This window comes from Rhinatrema bivittatum, chromosome 3 (assembly GCF_901001135.1).
Source record: "Rhinatrema bivittatum chromosome 3, aRhiBiv1.1, whole genome shotgun sequence".
NCBI lineage: Eukaryota > Metazoa > Chordata > Amphibia > Gymnophiona > Rhinatrematidae > Rhinatrema > Rhinatrema bivittatum.
The window spans coordinates 357215997-357241328 of NC_042617.1; the positions used below are offsets into that span (position 1 = coordinate 357215997).

Below are 25332 nucleotides of genomic sequence, written 5' to 3' on the forward strand. Positions count from 1 at the left end.
ATTCATTCACTACAAGGATCTGTGAATTCCTAGCGCTATACCATCTCTATTTACGGATGATACCAAGAACTGCAACAGAGTGGACACACCTGAAGGAGTAGAGAGAATGAAAAGTGATTTATGAAAGCTTGAAGTGGTTGAAGATTTGGCAGCTGGGATTTAATGCAAAGAAGTGCAGAGTCATGCATATGGGATGCGGTAATCCAAAAGAGCTATATGAGATGGGTGGAGGGGGAGGGGGGGGGGGGGGGTCTGTGCATGCACCAAGAGCGGGATCTGGGGTTGATAGTCTCTGGTGATCTGAATATGGCGAAGCAATTTGACAAGAGGATATCTAGAGCCAGAAGAATCCTGCACTGCATAGAGAAGAATAACCAGTAAGAAAATGGAGATGGTGGTGCCCTTGTACAGGTCCTTGGTGAGGCATCACCTGGAGTACTGTTCAGTTCTGGAGCTCAAAAGGGATAGAGACAGGATGGAAGCAGTCCAGAGAAGGGCTTCCAAAATGGTGTGAGTCAGTATCAGAAAACCTATGAGGAGAGACTGAAGGATATGAATATGTATACTCTGAAAGAGAGGAGGCGCAGGGGTGATATGATACAGACCTTCAGTCTGCCCAGCAAGCTTCCCAAGGTAGTAATTGCCGCTCCGTGCAGGTTACTCCTACATTTGTTTCTGATGGTCAAACCTTTTCCATTGGAAAGAAATCTGCAGAACTAGGGGTCATGAAATAAAACTCCAGGGAGAACATTTCAGAACTATTATCAGAAAATATTTCTTCATGGAGAAGGGTGGTGGATGCCTGGAATGCCCTTCCGGAGGAGGTGGTGAAAACCAAAACAGTGAAAAGAATTCAAAAGGGCATGAGATAAACATTGTGGAACTCTAAAGGATGGAAATGAAGAAAAGAGTGCATGGAGTAACTTGCTTGTGTGGTGGTTACTACCCTTGACCAATAAGCCTTGATTCTGTTGATGCAACTTCATAATTGCTTTCTGCTTCAACATCAGGGGAAAAAGGGAGTTGGATTTGTACAGAGATCAAAGGCCCCGACTTCTACGATATGGGAAACTAAGCTTGGGGTAACATACATGGCGCAGTAGATAGTACCATAAAGCTTGTTGGGCAGACTGGATGGACCACTTGGTCTTTTTCTGCTATCATTTCTATGTCATGTGGGATATCCCTGAAGGATCTTTCTCTGAATGTAGTATTTCTAGTGGCTATCTGTTCGGCCAGGAGAACTTTGGACCTTCAGGCCTTGTCATGTAGGGACCCCTTTCTTCAAATTTCAGTGAATGGGGTTTCGTGGCAGGTGGTTCCCTCGTTTTTTGTCGTATTTTGATTCAGCCGGTTGAACATACTGCATTCCGGCATCTGGATGCGGCAGATCCAGAGTTACATTTTTTGGATGTCCGTCAGTATTTATTTTGGTGTCTGAAGGTTACCAGTGGATTGTGAAGGTGATCACCTTTTTGTGCTGATCAGTAGAGTAAAGGAGTTCAAAGCTTTGAAAGTTACAATTGCACAGTGGCTGAAAGAGTCCCTACTTTGGGATTATATTTGAAAGGGAATTGTGCTTCCTGAAGGGACCAGAGCATAGGCAACTTTCTGGCCAGAATGTCAGTTGGTTTCTCCGCAGGAGACCTGCTGTGCTGCAACTTGGTTGTCACTTCACACTTTCACCAAACATTACCGAATAGATGTTCGGGTGCCCGATGAGGTGCTGTTTGGGCGGCAAGATGTTAATTGGTCTTTCAGGTTCCTGCCTGGTTTAGGGGAGATTGGGTACATTCTACTTGTTTGGACTGATCTGGGGTATGAACAGGAAAGGAAAATTTGTTCTTGCCTACTAATTTTTGTTCCTGGAATACCCCAGATCAGTCTAGAGCCCCACCTTATTGAAAGAGATATCTCTGCTATGTGTATCATAGAGAAAACTGAAAAGTCTTGTTTAACTTTCAGGTGTTTTGATCCTTGCTGTGGACATAAGGGCTCTTGTTGAAGGGCTCTAGATTTATTCCCCTGCTCATGTAGAGGAGGGAGTTAGGTTAGCTTTTGAATTTATCTACATCTTGGCTTGGCTACAGGTCAATAGTGAGGGACTGCAGGAGGCACGCTAGCTTATGTAGCAGTTTCAGAAAAGTTTTTGTTCTGACTCCATCTGCTGGTAGGGATGCAAAACCCATGTCTGATCTGTGGTATTCCAGGAATGAAAATTAGCAGGTAAGAAAAAATTTTCCTATTTCACAGAGAAACTTTTTCCCATAGTTTCACATTCCCTAATCCTGGACATAAGATCAAGTCATCTATCTCCCATTGACTCAAGTTCACACTTGGATGGTAAGCTCTTATGGCAAGGACTTATCGTTTCTGAATGCTTATTACTATTGTACAATGCTATGAATGTCCAGTAGAGCTATAAAAATGATTATTAGAAGTCATTTTGGTAGCTGTGTATTCACCCTTGGCTCACTAATATGTATTTGTATTTTTTTTTGTCACTGGCAGGCTTTGGATTGTTTCACAGCTATGCTGCCCAAGCAAGAAAGCAGACTGAAGATGGCTGAAGCAATTGGGAGCAAGCTAAATATTTCCAAGAAAAAGGTCTGTTCAGGAAAAGCAAACTTCAGGCATTACATTTTTTTAAATACTATAATAGTGTAGGAGCACTGTTTATGTTCTGAGAGCCCCAGCTAGGATTGATTTTTAGGTAACTAAAATTTATAAATGAACCTAATTAAGACCATACTTGGAGAAGAGACGGCTGAGGGGGGATATGATAGAGGTCTTTAAGATCATGAGAGGTCTTGAACGAGTGGATGTGACTCTGTTATTTACACTTTCGAATAATAGAAGGACTTGGGGGCATTCCATGAAGTTAGCAAGAAGCACATTTAAGACTAATCGGAAAAAATTCTTTATCACTCAACGCACAATAAAGCTCTGGAATTTGTTGCCAGAGGATGTGGTTAGTGCAGTTAGTATAGCTGGGTTCAAAAAAGATTTGGATAAGTTCTTGGAGGAGAAGTCCATTAACTGCTGTTAATCAAGTTTACTTAGGGAATAGCCACCGCTATTAATTGCATCAGTAGCATGGGATCTTCTTAGTGTTTGGGTAATTGCCAGGTTCTTGTGGCCTGGTTTGGCCTCTGTTGGAAACAGGATGCTGGGCTTGATGGACCCGTGTCTGACCCAGCATGGCAAGTTCTTATACCTATGCAAATCTGAGGAATGTTCACAGTGGATGTCCTAAGAATCTGTTTGCAGCTTTCTAGGACTGGAAGTGAATATACCTGTATTAACTCCCTGACCTGTAGTGAACAGCGAACCAGTAGTAAGGAATGCACAGAATGAAAAGCTATAGGAGGCAGGGTTTTCTATGAAGTTGAAGGATGAGAGCCTAAAAAGTACTCTCCTAGCATGTAGCCAGATGGACTCAGGACCAATGGGTTATGTTCCCCTGCCAGCAGATTGAGATGGAGAAAGGCGGCAAAGCTGATAGTACTATACCCCTGCTTTGATGTCAGCCTTCCAGTATTCTAAGTCTCCAGCAGATAGTGGACCTACCTCTCCCTATGGGATTGCTGTATGTTTTGGAAGGAGAAATTGGCGAAAATTGAGACCTGCTTTCCTGCGGTGATACCCAAAGGTCCCTCCCCCAGTTGAGAATTCCTGAGGCGGTTTCAGAGATCCCTCAGATGTGCCTTGGTCCAGTAGCCAGCTCCCGGTATGGACTTTGCTGCTTAGGCAGCTGAAAGGCAGCAGGTACAAGAAGCCAAGTGCGCCGGTGACAGCCAAAGCCCGCCCCTCACTGCAGCCAGAGACAATTACTGTTCTCAGCCCAGGTAAGTTTAAAAAAATAAAAAATTACCTTCTGATTCAGAGACGATTAGAGGGATTTTCGGTAGGACTCCCCTCTGTCTCTGTGCTTGGCACACCGTACTGACGTCATTCCCGCTGCCGTTTGGGGTAAGGGGAATTGGGCGGGTTGATCAGCCCCCAGTGGGCTAGGCCCTGGTGTTGGTTTGGTCGGCACACTGAGTTATCACTGTGTGCCGACCAAACCAACACCAGCGCATGCCATATTGCCCTCCATAGGATGTCAATATGAACAGTGTGGCACTGTGTACGTGCTGTGCATGTAACATCTGGCGTGTTCCTACGTGCACAACTTTGAAAGTGTGATACAGGAAGAGTTGTGCATGTGTCTCACGGTGCTCTACCTGGACGCTCGAAATTTGTATACATACATTTTTAAGTGCGAGCCAATTAAATGCACAACAACCGCTGCCAGTGGTGCCGGCAATCAAGAAACCTAAGCGCTTTGTTCTATGCACCGCCTGTCATATTAGGGCTTCACAGCCTGACCTGGATTCCAACTTATGTCAGCACTGTAAGGAAGCCCAAGGAAAGTTGGCCTCCTTGGACCTTACTATGCCAGGCTCCTCCCACTTAGATGAAGAGTTAGTCATAGCCTTAACTGGCAGTATGCTGGTTCTAAGTACAGCCTTGACTGGGTCATCCATGGGAGAGGGAAATTCAGCTGAACCCACCCCAATACCTCCTAGACTAGGCATGGATTCAGCTGCCTTTTTTTGGGTGGAGTTCTTCCAGGGACTACAAGCCTTCATTCAGGCGCAGCCTGCTGCCTCACTTACCCCTGTCCAGATGGAACCTCAGCCAGTGACCCTTCCCTCTCTCATTCCTACCAGCAAGACCCTGAGGCAGGAATAGACTTACCAAGGATATCCCTGGTAGGGACCCAGATGGCATGGATGAAGAATAGGACCCAGATTCCTTGGAAGATGAGGAAATCCCCCCCCCCCCCCCCCCCAGGTTGGAACTGTATCAGATTATGTTATAGTTCTTTCACAGAGATGAATTGTTGGTCCTGATTTCCCAGACCCCTGTGTCGCTGCCTTAGTCATTGGGATCCTGGATCAGTGAACCATCACTATTATGTTCAGAAAGGGGTTCTACAGGTATTCCTTCTTATCCACTTTTGGATCTTCCTGGACATATGTCCCCTGAAGAAGACTGTACCTACTCAAAAGTTGTAGAGAAAAATGGGAAAGACACTGGGTCTCAATGTATGCAAGGAAAAACCCCTGGTCAGAAGTCTTGGTTTCCTCCAAATACTGGACACACCAATAGACCCCCATGGCTCTTCCAACCCATGACATTGTCAACGTGTTGCAGATGAGAATGTGGGAAACTCCTGTGGTCAGGAAGCTAGACCAATGGTGATGGGTCTGCGCATTCGTTGCCTCCCCAGTGGGGAGGGATGTTCATGAGTTGCGTCTGGGTCAGCGGCGAAAACCTGTGTTGCGGACAAATGGCCTGCTGTGCAGGAGGCACAAACCTGCCTGTTCCCGCTGAGCGTGGGAACGGCGGTCATTTTGAAAATTTTCTCGGCAGCTCAAGCTGCGGTGGCTGGGGGAGGGGTTCTCCCACCTGATTTACCTTCTGCTCTATTGAGTCCTGAATGCCCTCAATACTTGCTGCCCAACCTTCCTGATGTTGATTCTGATCCCCTGGAGGGGGATGTGAGAGACCCAACTGTTTGTTACTGAAAACTTTGTGCTGTTAATCAAAAAAATGTCCTTGCTGGTCAGTTGCAGCACAGCAGTGGGTCACTACTCGGGCGAATAGAGGGTTCTCCCAGGAGGGTCTGTCCAGCAGCTGGAGCAGCAGGGATCTCTCCAAGTCTGAAAGATTTGGGGCCCATCACTGCAGGGAGACTTGAGCCCCACTCGTGGAACCTCGGACATCCTGACCCTCCCTTGGGCCCTCCTCTTTCCAGACCGGACGAGGAGCCGGGCAAGGCTTTGCATCTGGAGGGACATGGCTTGAGGGTTGTTCGCCTGTTTTCAGAGGGAGGATTGGACCCTCTGATTTCGCATGTCCTGGCAGAGCTAGGAATTGCACACCCTCCGGAGGTCTCTGTGCAGGATTCAGCAAATCTTGTCCTAGGCTGGTTTGTGAGGTCCAGCCAAGACTTCCTGTCACCTCATATGGTTCAGCGATTAATGTTCTGGGAGTGAGATACTCTGGAGTCTGACCTGAGTGGGCTTGGGCTATGGTCAAACTCTATCCTTTGCCCGAGGAGACATGGAGCTTTTTGTAAGTTCCAAATGTGAATGCCTCTGTGTCAGCTGTCACAAAAGACCCACTATTCCAGTAACGGCTCTTACAGACCTCCAGGACAAGATGCTCGAAATACCTCTCAACAGGAGATTCAAAGTCTCTGCCCTTGCCATTCAGGCTGCTGGCTGTCGCAGTTTCACGCTTCGGGCGAGCCTACAGTGGGTGCAGCTGTTGCTGACTACCAGGGACCTACCGCCTCAGGACTCGGCGCAGGCGGAGCACTTGGAGACTGACACACATGGGACAGATACCTTATGTGACCTCCTTCGTACATCCCCCAGGTCGATGGTCTCCATAGTCTCAGCGAGGAGGTTCTCATGGTTATGCATCTGGTTGGCTGCTGTCTCCTCTAAGGCCCAGCTTAACACTCTCCCTATTAAGGGCAAATTCCTTTTTGGTGAAGACTTGGGCAGCGGATTCAATCTCTAGGTGACTGTAAAGTCCCCAAGCCCCCAGAGGACAAACCTCAGCCATCTACAGGCTTCTCTCAACCCGCTTTCGTTTTTGGGGGCAGAGACGCTTCTGAAAGAGCAGGGCTCTGGCTCCAAGCTATAGTCAAGCCTCGCGGAGGTCTCCAATCTTGGTCTCTTTCCTTTCACGGCCTTAGTGTCTCGAAGGCATCGACCAGGGGTCCCTGGGGCCCATGCTCTCCCAATTAGGTGCAGCTGGCCCATTCCTCTTTCTGGTTGTTGGCGGACGGCTGTCCCTGTTTTTGCAAGAAGGGGCCCAAGATATCTTCCGACCAGTGGGTCCTATGCATCATAGAATATAGCTGTGCATTAGAATTTGCCCGGTCTCTCCAAGACCTGTTTATCATCTCACCATAGGGATCCCCTTTGAAAAGACAGATTATTCGGCAGACCCTCCACAAGTTGCAATGCCTCGGTGCCATTGTTCCCATTCCACAGGGGAAGCGGAGGTTGGGGTGTTATTCAATTTATTTTGTGGCACTGAAAAAGGAAATCTCTTCCCGCTCGATCCTGGACCTGAAAAAGGTGAACAAGGCCCTCAAAGTGCTGCATTTTTGGATGGACATCCTACAGTCAGTCATTGTGGGGGTCCACAGCGGGGAGTTCTTGGCTTCCCTGGATCTGAAAGAAGCTTGCCTACACATTGGTATCCACAAAGATCACCGGAAGTTTCTTCAATTCACGATCCTTGGAATGCATTTCCAGCTCCGGGTCCTCCCATTCGGTCTGGCTTCAGCTCCTCGCTCTTTCACCAAGGTGATGGTGGTGGTGGCCGCAGCTCTTTGGCAGGAGGGAATATTGGTTCCCCGTATCTGGACAACTGGCTCATTCGGACAGTTGAAAAGTCTGCGAGCTTGTGAACAGCAAGGCCTTACAGCTTTTGCAGTCCCTCAGATGAGGTGTCCATCAAGCGTCCTCTTCCTTCTCAGGGCTTGGACTTCCTGGGAGCGTGGCTCGACACCCGAGTGAGTAAAGTCTTCCTACAGGAGGAGCGGATTACCATGTTAATGCAACAAGTTGTAGCTCCTCGGCTCAATAGCATCCACTCTGGAATTGGTCCCATAGGTGCATGCTCATATGAGGCCTTTACAGTGAGTGTTGTTATCCTATTGGGATCCGATATCAGAAGAATTCCAGATACCCTTACCGCTCACAGCTTCCATTAGGTCCAATCTTGGTTGATGGCTTGCCCCAGAACACTTGAGGCGTGGGGTGGACCTCGAGGTGCCTCAGTGGGTGATAGGATCCACGAATGCCAGTCTTTCCGATTGGGGAGCAGTGTGCCAGTCTCATTTGGTCCAGGGCCAGTGGTTGCAGGTGGAGGCGCACTGGTCCATCATTCGCCTGGAAATGAGAGCGGTGAGTTTTGGCATTACAGAATTTTCTGCCTCTAGTTCGCAACATGGCAGTGCGAGTTTTATCTGACAATGCGATGACTGTAGCCTACATCAACTGTCAAGGAGGAACCAAAAGTCATCTGATATCCTCTGAAGCGGTGCAGCTGATGGCCTGGGCAGAACAGCATCTAGCCTTGCTAATGGCATCACACATTGTGGTGTGACAATGTGCAAACTGATTTTCGGAGCTGGCAGAGGCTAGACCCTGGAGAGTGGGAACTCTCAGACGAAGTGATGAACCTCATCTCTCGCAGGTGGGGTCCTACCCATCTGGACTTGATGGCGACTCAAGGGAATGCCAAGGCTCCACGCTTCTTCAGTCGCAGCAGAGAACATGAAGCGTAAGGGGTCAAACACATTGGTGCTCCTCTATGCGTTCCCTCCATGGCCTCTGGTAGGTAAGATTCTCCGGAGGATGGAAGTTCATCCCGGGATGGTAATCTTGGTAGCCCCGGAGTGGACCCAGCGGCCCTGGTTCGCAGACCTAATCAACCTCGTGGTGGACAGTCCCCTAAGGCTAGGTCATCTTCCAAATCTTCTTTGTCAATGCCCTATATTTTTCGACCAGGCGGATCGCCTTTTGTCTAGCGGCCTGGCTTTTGAAAGGCAGCAATTGAGAAAGAAGGGTTATTCGGAGGATGTGATTACCACACTACTTCAGGCTCGAAAGACCTCTACCTCTTTAATTTGTCAGGGTGTGGAAGGTCTTCGAATTGTGGTGTCGCGAGCGGGGGGGGGTCCTACTTTAGACCTTGGTGGCGCGGATTCTGGCGTTCTTACAGAAAGGCCTAAGTAAAGGGCTGTCTTTTAATTCCCTCCGCATGCAGGTGGTGGCCTTGGGTTGCCTTAGAGGCAAGGTTCATAGTGCAGCACTACCGGTGTATCTGGATGTGGTGCGTTGCCTCTGAGGGGGTGAAGCTTTTGAATCCCCCAGTTTGTCTGGTATGACCGTCCTGGAGCCTTAAATTTAGTCCTCAGGGTCTTGTGTGAAGCTCCTTTGAACCTTTTAAGAAGGCCACCTTAAAGGATCTAACTCTGAAGGTGGTGCATTTTGCGAATCTTCAAAACCGGAGTCTCAGAACAATTACATCTTTTTTTTGTCAAATTCTCGGCCTTCCACTTGAAATCATTATGTGGAACTTCTGGCTTTTCCAAATGTCGAGGTGGAGGCGCCTCATGCTAGAGAGTTGAGGTATCTAGATGTCAGGTGCTTTTGCCTTATCTTGAGGTCACGAATACCTTTCATGTTTTGGATCATCTGTTTTGTGGAGTGGCGCCAAGAAGGGTCACAAAGCGTCGAAGGCAATTATAAGCCCGTTGGTTGAAAGACCATGGCTTAGTTTACATTTGCCATGGACAGACTGTCCCTGATGGTTTGAAAGCGTGTTTGATTCGGTCTCAGGTTGCTTCTTGGGCAGAGTGCCAGTTGGTCTTGCCACAAGAAATTTGCAGGGTAGTGACCTGGAAGTCTTCACCTACTTTTGCCAGGCACTACCGTTTGGACATCCAGACACTGGACGTCAGCAGTTTCAGGAGCAGTGTCATTTGAGCAGGACTCTCGGGGTCCCACCCCAGATAGGGAAGCTTTGGTACATCCCAGCAGTCTGGACTGATCTGGGTATGTACAGAGAAAGGAAAATTGGTTCTTACCTGCTAATTTTTGTACCTGTAGTACCACGGATCAGTCTAGACACCCTCCCATTGGGGAGATGATCAGTCTGTTTCTTGAGTCTGCTCTAATTGTTCCAAGCACTGCAGAAGGCTACAAGTTTCTCCTTAGCCTGTACTCGGGTTTTCCATGTCTATGGTTACTTTTGCTTGATCTGTACTTCATCCTTTTATTGTGTTCTGCTTTGGTAATGTTCACACCAGGTTAAGAGGGGGTGCTCTTCAAGTTTTTTTCTCTCTCCATCTGCTGGAAGGATGGCAGAACCCAGCAGTCTGGTTCTTACCTGCTAATTTTCGTTCCTGTAGTACCATGGATCAGTCCAATTTTCCTCTTCGCCACATATGCTTACCATCTGTTCAAGCGGGTACCATGAGATCACTTATTTTCATGCTGCTCACCATTCAGCAGTTGAGAACCCAACAGATTTTTCTTGCCACACGTGTGCGCCCACTCTCTTGCCTTCACATCTGTTGCCTACAGTGGAATCTGCTCAGTCAATGGGATCTAACTCAACTGCTGTCAACCATACTTCAGGTATCTGGAGACATGAAATGGGAGTAGCACTGATGGATAGATCTCCACTTCATGCTCCCCCCCCCCCCTCAACCCTAGCAACAGATGCCATCACAAAGAGGTGGGGTGTCCACACAGGATCCTTTTAGACCTAGGGCACTTGATCTCTTGAGGAAAGCCATTATCAGATCAATCTGCTGAAACTCAGAATGATGTGATATGCTCTAATGACCTTCCCACACTTTCTTCAGGGGAAGAATATCTTGAGTCAAACTGACAATCAAGTCTTAATAGAGATGAGTCCATTCATTGCCGCTGGATGACTAAACCCACATATAATGGCTAAGTCACTCTATCTACGGAAAATTACAGTTTATGTTAAGCAAATTTGCTTTACATAACTGCTTGGTAAATAAATTTGCTTTACAAAATACTTGGTAAATAAAACCATTTTGTGCAGTACTAAAAGAATACTCAAGTTTTCACAACTGGTAGTGGCACCCAGTGTGCAGGGTTAGCCTCTTTCCAATCACACAAATCCCCATCTGACCTTTAAGAGCAAAGGTCGAGACTGTATGCCAAGAGCATTTATTTCTTAAAACATATTTTTTCACTTTTGTTTGTGCCAGATGACTCTGAGAGTTTTGGCTGTTAGCTGCCAGGAGGGTGAGGTGTGTACATATTTGGGTCATACACCATTCTGGGATGATTTTCCAAACTTAATCTGATTCAGTGCCATAAAACCATGTAGAATATTAGAATGTGAACAATGAACATTTTTTTTTTTTTTTAAGATGAAGAAAATTTTTTCCTATCTTTGTATCTGGCTCCAATTTAGCACTTTCTTCAGTTTTTCTAAACTATCTCTTTGGCTTTCTATTTTGCCATTTCATCTTTACTTCATCTCATTTCCTTTTCTCGTTTTGTATTCGTGCAGTAGTTCTTCTCTTATGCCATCTCCTTTTCAGCTTTCTTCTTTCTCACTCTTGCCTCCCAATCCCCAGTCTTACTTCTCTGCCTCAGTTTTTGTTTTTTTCCCCCCATGTTCTTTCCCCCATCTTATTTCTCAGCCTCACCTAGCCTTTGTTTCCTAGTCTGTCATCTTTTTGTCTCTTGTTCTCTCTCTCCTTATCTCCTCCATCTTCTTCCTCTTCAGTCATTGTCCCAGTGAAGTTACTCAGATAACTTGACCTGCATATTCAAAAGAACATATCCAGAACAGTGTTCTGCTAAATATACCTGGTTAACCTTATCTGGGTAACTTTAGGACAGACATTTTTCTGATCAGATTCTACCTAGTTTAACTTTAGCTCGGGTTGCAGTGAATATTGGTGCTTGCTAGCTAAAATTTTAACCACATCTCTGGAATGCCTCCCTCCCTATCTTTTTACTTGGCTCATTACCCAGACACAATTTTAGCCAGTGGGGGAAAAATGTCTCTGGTTTTGTCTGGTAAATGGAAAAATTACCCAGACAGATCCGTTTAAATATCAAGTTGTCTGTGTTCCCTCCCCTTGATATATATTTTATTTAGCTGCTGAATAATTGTGAAAAATGTTAATTTCAAGTAGAGTTGATGATGGAGCACTATATTTAATGAAGGTACAGGAACCACCCAGAGTAACCAATTGAGATCATCTAAGGAACATTTATTTATTTTTATTTATTTTGTATACCGTTCCATGTAAAGATCACAATGTTTACAGAAGTAACATTTATAGCTATGTATCAACAAATAAAGATGGGTTACAGAGGTAATATTTATAAACAGTCATAAAATGAAATATTCCATTACATATTAACTAAAGATCTAGGACATAACGCCAAATACAGAACATATTATAATACAACAGATTTCACCTAATAATATGTTGTGTTGAGGTTATTATATTCCCTCGTTAAATTTATACCTCATGATTCAATAGATTTTGTCTCATTCTCTGTATTCTGATTATTTTAAGTTAGGTCATAAGCATTTTTTAAATAGCCATGTTTTTAGCTCACATTTAAGTCTCTATATGGTATCAAACATAGCATTTCAGGTAGAGAATTTCAAAGTTTTGGGCCTGCAATGGAAAACACATGATCTCTTATTTATGACAGATGTGTGCTCCAAATTGTGGGAACAGTCAATAGTTTTGAATGTTCCCACAATATTTTGAGATCTTGCTGTTAGCTGAGGTGTGTATGGTTGTAATATTATGCTGATTATGCCAATGTTACTGGAACGAATGATTTTGAGTATTAATGTTATTACTTTAAAGTAGATTCGTGATTGTACTGGCTGCCAATGTAGAGAAATCAGCGAGGGTGTAATGTGATAAAATTTCCTAGTTCCTAAAAAGTATTGCCAGATGCGTTTTGTAATAATGTTAATGGTTTTAGGATATTTGCAGGAAGACCGAATGAGTTACAGTAGTCTCGGTTTGAGATTAGTTTGCAATGCAGTATGGAAGTCCTCAAAGGTTGTTAGTTTTAACCGAAGTAATATGCGCAACTCGGTGTAGCCTGTATGTATTAATTTATTGTGTTTTTCATCGTAAGGTTCTCATCTAGTTGGATACCTAAATCTTGTACTTGATTTGAGGGAGTAATTTGAAAATTACCCAGGTCTAGTGCTGGTGGTCTAACTATCGATGCATTTCTGCTTAGCCAAATGATCTGTCTTTTTAGGATTTAATGTTACTTTGAGTTTTGATAGCTCCTGCTGTATTGCTTTCATATAGGTTCAAAGTGTGGATCCTGTATTCTCCAATGATTTGGCAAATGGAATATAGAACTGTATGTCGTCAGCATACAAGAAGAAAGTAATTCCTAAATCCATGTTGAACTAGAGGCATTGTGATTTTGCCATGCAATTTCACATGTTCACCTATAATGTGTAGTTCCAAAATGTAGTCATCGATATCAAATAGTTGGAAGAATACCTTTTTCTTTTTTTTTAAGGAAATTTATATTGCAATTAAAATGCTATAGACAACAGATCCAATTGTAGCTGATGAAGGTAAAAACTTATAGGAGAGCTGCCTTTAGTTCATCATGTTCCTTTAATATGATGGTCTCTTAGTTACTCTGTGGGTTCCTATTTAATTTCATGTATTATACAAGTGTGTTCTCTGTTTTGTGAGTCTTGCAATTTAATAGTATCAAGTAAAAAATATTTGATTCTCTTTAGTACTTTTCTATCCTCAATCTCTAGTTGACGCTGTTAAAGAGACTAGCTATAATTTGACAGTCTTGTGGCGTAATAATATAAACAGAGTGCTAACAAGCTGATGTGTTCGGGCTCTGTAATGACTTTCCACAGGCCGAGTATTACTGCCTGCTTTACAAGCCTGCCCTTACCATAGGAGAGCTGGAAGTCACTGCAGGAAGAGTAGAGGTCCTTCGGAAGCAGACTGAGACCCTTCTCATAAAAAGGTAAGTCTTCCGAGTGCCACTTGAAGCTGCCCCGGTTCATCGTGGTGGTGGGGCTTCAGCACTGCTGTCAAACATAAGGGTACCGTGAGAAGACTGTTGTCCTTTGGTCACTGATCTACACTTCAAGGTGTGTTACTTGGTCTTGAAAGTGGGAATCAGGTATAGGGATCTTTGTTTTCAGTTATCCTATTTCAGTTTTTCTGGGATTTTCTAAGTGTTTTGTTAGAACCAGAACTAAAATAGGAGAAAAATTGGTAGAAAAAATTAGATTAATTTTTCTTGGTATTTGTGTATGTTTTGGTGGCAGGGCTTAATTTGTGGTGGGAACAGTCTGGAATGCAGTTTTGGCTCTTTTCAGGCTTAAGAGGCAAAGTAGCAGGGGTGTTGTGCTTCAGCCCTTCCCCTCCAGGCAGTCTGCTGGGAAGAGGAGGAGGAGAAGTTGAGCCTGGAGCACACAGAAGAAAACAGCTACTCTGCTTCCTAATCCAGTCCCCCTTCCCTGCCGCCACCTCCTGTATTGCATGGAGCAGAAGGGGAAGCGGTGAAATTGAAGCAGACACTGCAGAGCAAAGAACAGGCTCAAAAGGGTTTTAATTAGCACAAGTTTGAAACTTGTGAGCAGTAGTGCTAATTGTCAAGGGTTCAAACTTGGCCTTATGCTAATTCAATCCCCTTCTCTGTCTGTTACGGAGGGCTTAATTTCTGACAAAAACCCAGAATAGTGTTTGCTACCTTTCTGGGATTTGAGAAAGCAGAGCAAAGCCGGCAGTGTATATCAGTTCTAGAATTACCATTTGCTGCGCAGAATTTGGCAGAGGTATGCTGTGATCTGTGTGTGAGAAGATGAAGGCCCCCATGTGCCTCGGGACGCGCTCCACTCGTGGCGAAGATGAAGGCCCTGGTGAGAGTGAATGTGTGTGTGAGAGAGGGGAGAGAGCAGGGGATGAGCAGGAGGGCGTGAGAGAGCATGGGAGGTGAAGGGGGGGTTACGCTTGTGTGGCTGCCAGAGAAGAGGGAGCATATATGAGGAGACTGTGAAGGAGTGTGTGTGTGTGAGATTGGGAGCTCATGTGTGTGAGGAGGGACAGAGGGAGCCTGTGTGAGGGGCAGTACTGAGAATGGGGTCAAACTCTGGGACTGGTGATAGAGTGGAAGGGATTGAGCTTAGAGGTGGAGGAGAGAGAAACTGGCCAGGTGGAGGAGTTGGGGCCTGAGACGGCAAAGTGGCCAGGGGAGTAGGGAGAGCGAGTGGAAGGGCACTCTTACAGTGAATTTCTAGGGAAATTCTGCTCAAGATATTTAAAATTCTGCATCTCTAAGTAATTTCTGCAATTTAAAATGTAATTATTTAGACTGTCATGTAAATTGTTATTTTGACCAATATAAAGTTTGCAGAATTAAACATTTTTTTTGCGCAGAATTCCCCCAGGAGTATGGAGTTCACATCTGACTCTGATCCCACCCTCTTGCACAAGTCACACCTGACCCTGGCCCTGCCAGTCCCCCCCCCCCCACCCCCCCCCACCCCCACACACACTCACACACACTTCCTTTTTTGTCTGCCAATTTAAGCCTTGTTTGGATAGAAATTAGGTCTGGTGTCAGAAGGTTAGGATCCTAGAGCAGATGTCACTAAACTTGCAGAAGGGTAAAGTAACATTTTAAAACCATTGCCAGCATTTTCCTCTTTCTTCCTGCCTCCCACCAGCACATCTGTTCTCTGCTTATCCTTTTCTTCCCTCCTTTCTCCTTCCACACTCCAGATTTCTCCTCTCAATCCTTCCCTTCTTTCAGCATTTCTTCTTTCCATACTTTTCCTGCCCTCTCACCAATACGTTTTCTTTCTCCACGGACAAGCCTAATGACAGTCCTTACAAATGGGTGACATTTGGAGCCCGACCTGGAAAACTCATGTCAAAGTTCCTAGAGGTTTTATTGTGCCTCACTACACATGCGCATGTCATGCCATATGACCACATGAGGCCCATTTCAGGTTTTTTTTTTTTTTAATTTTCCCAGAAGAACCCTCAGGTCATGCTGCTTTTTTTTTTTTTTTTTTCCACCTCGCTCCTCCTGCTTTTAGGCCTTTGGGTATTTCTGGTCAGCAGGATTGGTTGTTGCAGGGCCCCATGATTTTGTTACCTAATAATTCCCTAGGCACATTTTTCAGATGTTAGTTTTTGTTCTCATTTTGGTTCCGTGTGCTGTTCCTGCTCCCCCCACCTCCCACTTCCATCACCACCATTAAACTTGATGTTGCTTTCCTTCTTTTTTGGTCATACATGTCTAGCAGGTTCCAGTGATGCCCCCAGTGCTTTAGGACTGTCTCTATCAGTCTCACGAATCCCCATGATGCATCCTGTGCCTCGGGTCATGGCATGATGTCCATGGGTGTCAAAATGCACAACCATAATCCAGAAGAGCCACTTATCCTGATTGAACTGATGGAGAACATTTTGGGTACTGGAAGACTTATCCACCAGCATCAACATTGAGGGAAGCAGCCTTGGAAGAGGTGGTATGTTTGGCATCAAAAGCACAGTCTGATCTCTGTGCTGGTGGCCAATAGGAAACCTGGAGACAGGCCATTGTCTGGCTCTTCCTGCTCAAAGAAAGTGTTGGGTTCCACCTCTTTTTGAGCAGTTATGATGCTGGTTATCAAGGGAAGCCAAAAAAGCATCTGCATCCGTCTCCATCGATGTCGGGAGTGGGGACGGTCTGGTGTCTGCTGAGAACTTCACTAAGTGGTTCTGTGACTAGGAGAACCAAACAAATCCTGGGACTTGAGACTTGTGACAGCCTCCAGTGGTTCTGGTGTTCACTGCCAATACATCTCCCGTTTCCGAGGAGAATGTGGCCACTCTTCCTGCTCTTCTAGTCTGTGTTAGCATTGACTATCTTTGAGTAGGCATTAATTAAGAAGATCAACAGGCCTTAGAAAAGGCACTGCAGGGTCTCAGTGGTGTGTCATCGGGGCAGGCTCCAACTATTTTCCTGCTGTTGCTTGATTCCCTTTGGTTGCCAGGCTGTAAGATGCTGAGGCTGATGCCAATTCTCTGAGGGGGATCAAGGTCCATTCCCACTGTCCTGTAGCTGATCTCCAGATTTTTGGGAAAAGAAGTTTCTGTGAATACCCAAGTGCATCTCCCATGGAGACCTTGGCTGAGAGAATCTGGCACTTCAGGAGTCCTCAACTCAGATGGACCAGGGGAAATTGGTTTGAGTACTCATGGCGGTATGGCTATAGATACAGTGACCCCTCTGAAGTCAACAGGTCCCCTTCTGAATATCTCTCCTCAAGTTTTGTTGAATCAGTAAATTTGAGGCCATTCGTTTTATTTTACAGACTGACGATGAGACCAGAAACAAAATGGACATCTTTCAGTTCATGGAGCCATGGAGAGCATTCAAAATATTGTACCTTTTAGATGTCATCTATATCCAGGGCATCGATATACTTATTTTTCTTTGGTTTTTATTGTGCAATTCATTCCTGTTAATGTCTTCTTATGAATGTTTTAACCATGTAAGCCGCCTCGGGCAAAATTGTAGAGTGCGGGTTAAAAATTTTACAAAATAAACTTTACAAAACTAAATCTAAGGAGGATGTGGTAGTCCCAGCCCTTTTGTGGATTACAAACTGGTTAAAAGACAGGAAACAGAGTAGGATTAAATGGTCAATTTTCTCAGTGGAAAAGGTTAAACAGTGGAGTGCCTCAGGGATCTGTTCTTGGGCTGGTGCTTTTCAATATATATATATATATATATAAATGATCTGGAAAGGAATACGACGAGTGAGGTTATCAAATTTGCGGATGATACAAAATTATTCAGAGTAGTTAAATCACAAGCGGATTGTGATACATTACAGGATGACCTTGCAAGACTGGAAGATTGGGCATCCAAATGGCAGATGAAATTTAATGTGGACAAGTGCAAGGTGTTGTATATAGGGAAAAATAATCCTTGCTGTAGTTAGACGATGTTAGGTTCCATATTAGGAGCTACCACCCAGGAAAAAGATCTAGGTATCATAGTGGATAATACTTTAAAATCGTCAGCTCAGTGTGCTGCGGCAGTGAAAAAAGCAAACAAATGTTAGGAATTATTAGGAAGGGAATGGTTATTCTCACAGGACAAGCAGGATGGTAGCCCTCACATATGGGTGACATCATCAGGATGGAGCCCAATCACGGGAAAACTGTCAAAGTTTCCAGAACTTTGACTGGCCCCTACTGGGCATGCCCAGCATGGCACTAACCCTGCAGCCAGCAGGGGTCCCCCTTCAGTCTTCTTTTTTCCGCGCAGCAGTAGCCTCGCGGTTTAGGAGCTCTGAACACATTCCCGACAGGAATTTTCCTCACGGACTTATTTAAAATTATTTTGCCCCACAGGGGTCCCTCCTCTAACATTTCTCCGGTACTTTTTTCACCATTTTTCGTCGATTACCGTCGAGTTTGGCCTTCGCGGCCTACTGGCCGTCGACCGTACCGCGGCTCGATTTTTTTTCTATGGCCATGGCGTCGGGTTTTTGTCTGTGCCCGGACTGTACTCGCAGCATGTCTATCACAGACCCTCATAGAGTCTGTGTAATGTGTTTAGGCTGTGAGCATGATGTCCTGACTTGCACCAAATGTGCCCTTATGAAACCTAAAGTTAGCAAAGCCAGAATGGAGAAGATGGGACTCCTTTTCCGTGCTCACACCCTGACGCTGTCCATCGCATCGACGTCATCGGAACCGGCACCGTCGAAGTCGCACCACCATCGACAACCGTCCGGTGACCGCCCGCCATCGACATCTTCACGGCCATCGATTCCCGTTTCTCCCCCTCAAGATCGAGGGGATCGAAGGGAGAAACATCGCCATCGGCATCGTAAGTCTCGGACCGTCGAGGGAGCAAAATCATCGACCTCGCCACCATCGAAGAAGCCCCGTCCAGGAACGGCACTGCCCACTCCTGCGACCGGGACATCGAGGACACCCTCACCCGATCGGGGTTTGGGAGTCGCGATTCCGCTGTAAAGGTGGTCCCTCCGACTGTGCCTCAGCCTCCCTCTTCCGTCACGGAGCCGGAGCTGATTTCCCCAGGTCTCCGGGAAGAACTGGACCGGCTGGTCCAGGAGGCCATCGACAAGGCGATGCAACGACTCCAGGTCGCTCCGGCATCGAGAGTGGAACCGGTCACCGACCCGATTCCAGCAGCGCTGGCACCGCTGCTATCCCGGATGGAGGCGCTCATGACTGCCCTTCCACCGGTAATGCCCGGGTCTCCGATGGCCCTGGTGCACTCCCCGATGACAGCTTCATCAAGAGGAGAAACACAGTTTCGCATTCCTCCTTCGGGGGTATTGCCTCAGCCATCGATGCCATGTAGTCCCTCGCCACCGATTCATTCATCGGGAGCGGTTACGCACATCGGCACCATCGATGCCGGCACCGATGCCCCCAGGGTGTCCACGGTGCCCCCAGTGATTCCTTCAGTTTTCTCGGAGCCTCAGCCGGGCCCTTCGGGTATCCAACCCCCTTCTCGTCCTACAGGTCAGCCTACTGATTCTTATGACACCTGGGGTGATGATACTTCCACAGACACCGATGACTTACCTTCACCTCCCTCTCCTACTGAAAGTAGAAAGCGTTCTCCTCCAGAAGACCTCTCTTTCATTTTGTGAAGGAAATGTCAGAATTGGTCCCTTTCCAGCTTCAGACGGAGCAAGATGATAGGCCCCAGATGATGGAGCTTCTCCAGTTCCTGGATGCCCCTAAAGTGATCACTTCTATTCCCATTCATCAAGTTCTTCTTGACCTCCTCAAAAAGAACTGGGAAAACCCTGGATCCATTGCCCCTGTACACAAAGGCTGACACTACTTATCTGGTACAGTCAGCCCTTGGCTTTCAAAAATCTCAGCTTGACCACCACTCAGTTGTGGTGGAATCGGCTCAAAAGAAAGCAAAGGACGAAACCACACTCCTCTACCCCTCCTGTCAAGGAACACAAGTTCCTCGACAATATTGGTCGACGAGTGTTCCAAGGGGCCATGCTTATCTCCAGGATTGCTTCTTACCAGCTGTATATGAACCAATACAAACAGGGTCATTTTCAAGCAAATACAGGACTTCTCTGAAACCCTGCCTGACCAATTTCAAGAACATCTTCAAACCCTTGTCAACAAGGGGTTTGAGGCAGGAAAGCATGAGATAAGAACAGCTTACGATATCTTCGACACCTCCACTAGAGTGTTTGCAACTGCCATTTTGGCAAGACGCTGGGCCTGGCTCAAGTGTTATGACCTTCGCCCAGAAGTACAAGACAGGCTCTCTGACCTGCTCTGTATAGGAGATGATCTGTTCGGTGAACAGATTCAGCAAATAGTGGCTGAATTAAAGGGCCATCATGAGACCCTCAAACAGCTCTCATCGATACTTTCTGACTTCCCTTCTAGACAGCCCTTCAAGAAGGACTCTAAGAAGTCATTCTTCCGCCCAAGGAAGTACTATCCTCCACCAACAAGGTCCTGAGTTACGAGGTCTTATCAGAAATCTCAGCCCCGCCAGCCCCGGAAGCAAAAGCCACAAGCAGCTCCCCAGCCGGGGCCTGCTTCAGGTTTTTGACGTTCCCTTGGAGAGCAGCGGCCTGATCCCTCTGCCAGCCATACTAGTGGGAGGTCGATTGTGCCACTTTCACGGCATGTGGCAATCAATCACAACCGAACAGTGGGTGCTAGCAATCATTGCTCAGTGTTACCACCTGAACTTTCTTGCTTTTCCACCGGAATCACCTTCTCTACGAGCGTGGAGAGTAACCGACCACTCTGTCCCTCTGGAGCAGGAGGTTTCCCTACTTCTCCAGTTAAGAGCAATAGAACCCGTCCCTCTTTCACAACAAGGCCTAGGGTTCTATTCCCGGTACTTTTTGTTCCCCCAAAAATCCGGGGGGCTTCGTCCAATTCTGGACCTACGTGCCCTCAACAAGTACCTCCAGCGGGAAAAGTTCAAGATGGTAACCCTGGGCTCGCTTCTACTTCTTCTACAAAGAGGAGACTGGCTTTGCTCTCTGGACCTCCAGGACGCGTACACCCACATTGCGATAGCTCCAGCTCATCGCAAGTACCGCAGGTTTTTAGTAGGCCCAAAGCACTATCAGTACCGAGTGCTTCCATTCGGCCTAGCATCGGCACCACGAGTCTTTACCAAATGTCTCGTGCTTGTCGCAGCCTTTCTCCGGAAAGAAGGTGTGTTCACGTCTACCCCTATCTAGACGTCTGGTTAATCAGGGCCCCAACCCAGCAAGCTGCTCAAATCGTCCCTGGATTTGACCCTACACACTAATTTCTCTAAGATTTCTCGTCAATTACGAAAAATCTTATTTTGTTCCATCTCAAACATTATCATTCATTGGGGCAGACTTGGACACCTTACAGGCAAAAGCCTTCCTACCTCAACAACGAGTGCAAACCCTCGTGTCTCTCGCTCATCAGTTGCAGTCTCAGTATACAGCAACAGCTAGACAATTCCTTGTCCTTCTCGGACACATGGCATCCTCAGTCCATCTCACACCAATGGCCCGCCTGGCCATGAGTCATGCATTGGACTCTGAGGTCACAATGGATTCAAGCGACTCAGCCTCTGTCAACCATTGTCCACATCACTGACGCACTCCGTCTGTCTCTCACCTGGGGGAAAGATCAGAACAATCTCCTCCAGGGACTGCCTTTTCACCTGCCAGATCCTCAACTCATTCTCACCACCGATGCTTCCAACCTTGGCTGGGGAGCTCATGTGAACGATCTGCAGTCACAAGGATTTGGTCTCCAGAGGAAGCCAAACACCAGATAAATTTCCTGGAGCTTCGAGCGATGCGATATGCTCTCAGAGCTTTTCAGGATTGCCTATCAAATCACGTCATCCTTATTCAGACGGACAAACCAGGTGCCCATGTGGTACATCAACAAGCAGGGAGGCACAAGCTCCTTCCTTCTGTGTCAGGAAGCTGCACAGATTTGGGCGGAAGCTCTCTCCCATTCGATGTACCTCAGGGCCACCTACTTGCCGGGAGTGCACAATGTCTTGGCAGACAAACTGAGTCGTGTCTTCCAACCGCACGAGTGGTCGCTCAATCCCTCGGTGGCGAACTCCATCTTCCAGCAATGGGGTCAACCCCAAATAGACCTCTTTGCGTCCCCTCAGAACTGCAAGTTGGACAATTACTGCTCCCTCATTCACAGCGAGTGCTCTCAGCCCAGAGATGCATTCTCCCTCTCGTGGGCAGCCGGTTTGCTTTATGCATTCCCTCCACTTCCTCTTCTCTCGAAGACTCTCGTGAAGCTCCGTCAGGACAAGGGAACCCATGATCCTAATAGCACCTCACTGGCCACACCAAGTGTGGTTTCTCATACTCCAGGATCTCTCCATTCGCAAGCACATTCTCTTGGGAACGCACCCGCTTCTGATCATTCAGAACGGATGTCTACGCCATCCCAATGTTCAAGCCTTGTCCCTGACGCCATGGATGTTGAAAGGTTAATTCTTCAACCACTTAACCTTTCAGATTCGGTTTCTTGTGTCCTGATTGCTTCACGAAAGCCTTCCACAAGAAAATCTTATTCCTATAAATGGAAAAGGTACACATCATGGTGTTCTTTGCAATCCCTTGATCCCTTTTCCTGTCTAATCCCAAGGTTTTTGGACTATCTCTGGCATTTATCGGAATCAGGTCTAAAGACCTCTTCCATCACAATGCATGTTAGTGCGGTAGCCGCTTTCCATAAAGGTGTCTGGTATGTCCCTATATCGGTACAACCCCTCGTAACACGTTTTCTGAAAGGCTTGCTCCATATCAAGCCACCTTTACATCCTCCGGCCCCCTTCTTGGGACCTTAATCTGGTTCTCGGGCGGCTCATGAAACCACCCTTCGAACCTCTTCACTCCTGTGACCTAAAATATCTCACATGGAAAGTGATTTTCCTTTTGGCTATCACTTCAGCTCACAGGTTTAGTGAGTTACAGGCCCTAGTTACCTATCCGCCTTACACTAAACTCCTGCAGGACCAGGCGATACTCCGCACTCACCCTAAGTTTTTGCCTAAGGTAGTTTCGGAGTTTTACAATCCATCAAACTACCTATCTTCTTTCCCAGGCCCCATTCCAACCCAGGGGAACAGGCTCTGCATACCCTTGACTGTAAACGGGCTCTAGCTTTCTACCTAGACCGTACAGTTGCCCACAGGAAGAGCACTCAGTTATTCGTCTCTTTCCACCCCAACAAACTAGGGCAACCTGTGGGTAAGCAGACTCTCTCCTCCTGGTTAGCGGACTGCATATCTTTTTGCTATCAGCAAGCAGGCATTCCTTTTCAAGACCGTGTTAAAGCACACTCTGTGAGGGCCATGGCGACTTCAGTAGCACACCTACGATCGGTGCCACTTCCTAACATTTGCAGGGCTGCCACCTGGAGTTCTCTCCACACTTTCGCAGCCCACTATTGCCTAGACAAAGCCGGAAGACAAGATTCCATCTTCGGCCAATCTGTCCTGCGTAACCTATTTCCAACGTGACGTACCAACAACCTTCCGCCTGCCCGGTCGGGTTCAGGATGCCCTCTACCAAATTTCACCCCAGTTGTTGTGCCTGTTGCATGCCGTTGCTGTGAGAAAGCAAATGTTGCTTACCTGTAACAGGTGCTCTCACAGGACAGCAGGATGTTAGTCCTCACGAAACCCGCCCGCCGCCCTGCGGTGTTGGGTTCGTAACGTTTTGTTTTATTTTTTCGGCACTGCCTGTAGCTATCAAATAAGACTGAAGGGTAACCCCTGTTGGCTGCAGGGTTAGTGCCATGCTGGGCATGCCCAGTAGGGGCCAGTCAAAGTTCTGGAAACTTTGACAAGTTTTCCGTGTTTGGGCTCCATCCTGATGATGTCACCCATATGTGAGGACTAACATCCTGCTGTCCTGTGAGAACACTTGTTACAGGTAAGCAACATTTGTTTTATGACGGAAAATGTCATAATGGCTCTGTATCGCTCCATGGTGAGACCGCACCTTCAGTACTGTGTACAGTTCTGGTCACCATATCTCAAAAAAGATATAGTTGCGATGGAGAAGGTACAGAGAAGGGCAACCAAAATGATAGAGGATGGAAGAGCTCCCCTATGAGGAAAGGCTGAAGAGGTTAGGGCTGTTCAGCTTGGAGGAGAGACGGCTGAGGTGGGATAGAGGTGTTTAAGATCTTGAGAGGTCTTGAACGAGTAGATGGGAATCGGTTATTTACACTTTTGAATAATAGGACTAGGGGGCTTTCAATGAAGTTAGCAAGTTGCACATTTAAGACTAATCAGAGAAAATTCTTTTTCACTCAACGCACAATTAAGCTCTGGAATTTGTTGCCAGAGGATGTGGTTAGTGAAGTTAGTGTAGCTGTGTTCAAAAAAGGTTTGGATAAGTTCTTGGAGGAGAAGTCCATTAACGGCTATTAATCAAGTTTACTTAGGGAATAGCCACTGCTATTAATTGCATCGGTAGCATGGGATGATCTTAATGTTTCGGTAATTGCCAGGTTCTTGTGGCCTGGTTTGGCCTCTGTTGGAAACAGGATGCTGGGCTTGATGAACCCTTGGTCTGACCCAGCATGGCAATTTCTTATGTTCTAATGCTTTAGAATTTTCATGCCCAGCCAGAGAAGCCTTCCTGGAGTCTCATTGCTAGTCTCGAAGCAAGTGAGAGGCAGTTTGGGACACACATCGGTTGCAAAGGATGGACACTATTGTTCCAGTCCCATCAGCAGAGTAGGGACTAGAGAGGTACTCTATTTTTTTTCCCCTGTTCTGGGTCTTCTGAAGGTCAGTCTGTCGTTGCGGGTTTTGTGCTTTCGTATGCAAACATTGCAGACTGTATTAGTCCGCAGGGGGAGTTTTTAGTGCTATTGCACCTGACAGAAGCCGATCTGCATATCCCTTATGAGTGGAACATCAGATGTTTGAGGTTCATGGTATTACGGCAGCAATTCCAGTTCTCCCTTTCAGGCTGGCACAAGCACCACAGACATTCATGAAGGTGATGGTAGTAGTGGCGGTAGCCCTCAGAAGGGAAGGAATTCTAGTTCATCCTTACCTGGACAACTGGCTCATTCAGGCTAAGTTGGAGGAGGAATGCTCAGTCGATTCAGGTCATGGAAACATTGCAGTTGCTGGGTTGGGTGATAAATCTGGTGATGTCCTCTAGTACCCACCCAATCTTTGGAATACTTGGGTACACAGTTCAACACCCAGATTGGCTGGTAAGTGACTCATTTACTACACCTTGCTGTGCCCAGGATCTGGGATTATTTGCAGTTGCTGGCTTCATGGCATCCACACTAGATTTGGTGCCTTGGCAATTTCCTCTGTGTGCCTGAGTTTGAGACCAGCATGGAGACTGATTGACCCAGAATCCTCTGCTGCCTTGGCCTGCTTGCAGTTCTGGCCATGGGAACCTTAAATGCCCTATTGACCCTAATTTGGATAAATTCCAGGAGACGTCTGGACAGTAGCTGGAGCTGTCCAAAACGTATGATGGATGGTAATGGGGTCACAATGAGCAGAGGGAAAAGGTCAGAACCTCAGGCTAATATTCCAACAGCTTAAGTCTTGGAGATCTCTCTGGGAGTGAAGAAAATAACAGGACAAAGGACTAACAAGAAGGCAAGTGGGCCCCAATTTGGGAGGGGGATCAGGGTAA

General features: G+C 46.6%; 1 protein-coding gene across 2 annotated transcripts in view; it reads left to right on the forward strand.

The window, feature by feature from the left end:
• The window catches only part of MDN1 (midasin AAA ATPase 1), a 765271-nt gene that overhangs the window by 98000 nt on the left and 641939 nt on the right, over window positions 1–25332 (forward strand). For both annotated transcript variants that reach the window (XM_029595415.1, XM_029595414.1), the window contains exons 12-13: window positions 2512–2607; window positions 13507–13619. In XM_029595415.1, coding sequence (XP_029451275.1) covers window positions 2512–2607; window positions 13507–13619 — 209 coding nt within the window. The remainder of the gene's footprint in view (window positions 1–2511; window positions 2608–13506; window positions 13620–25332) is intronic.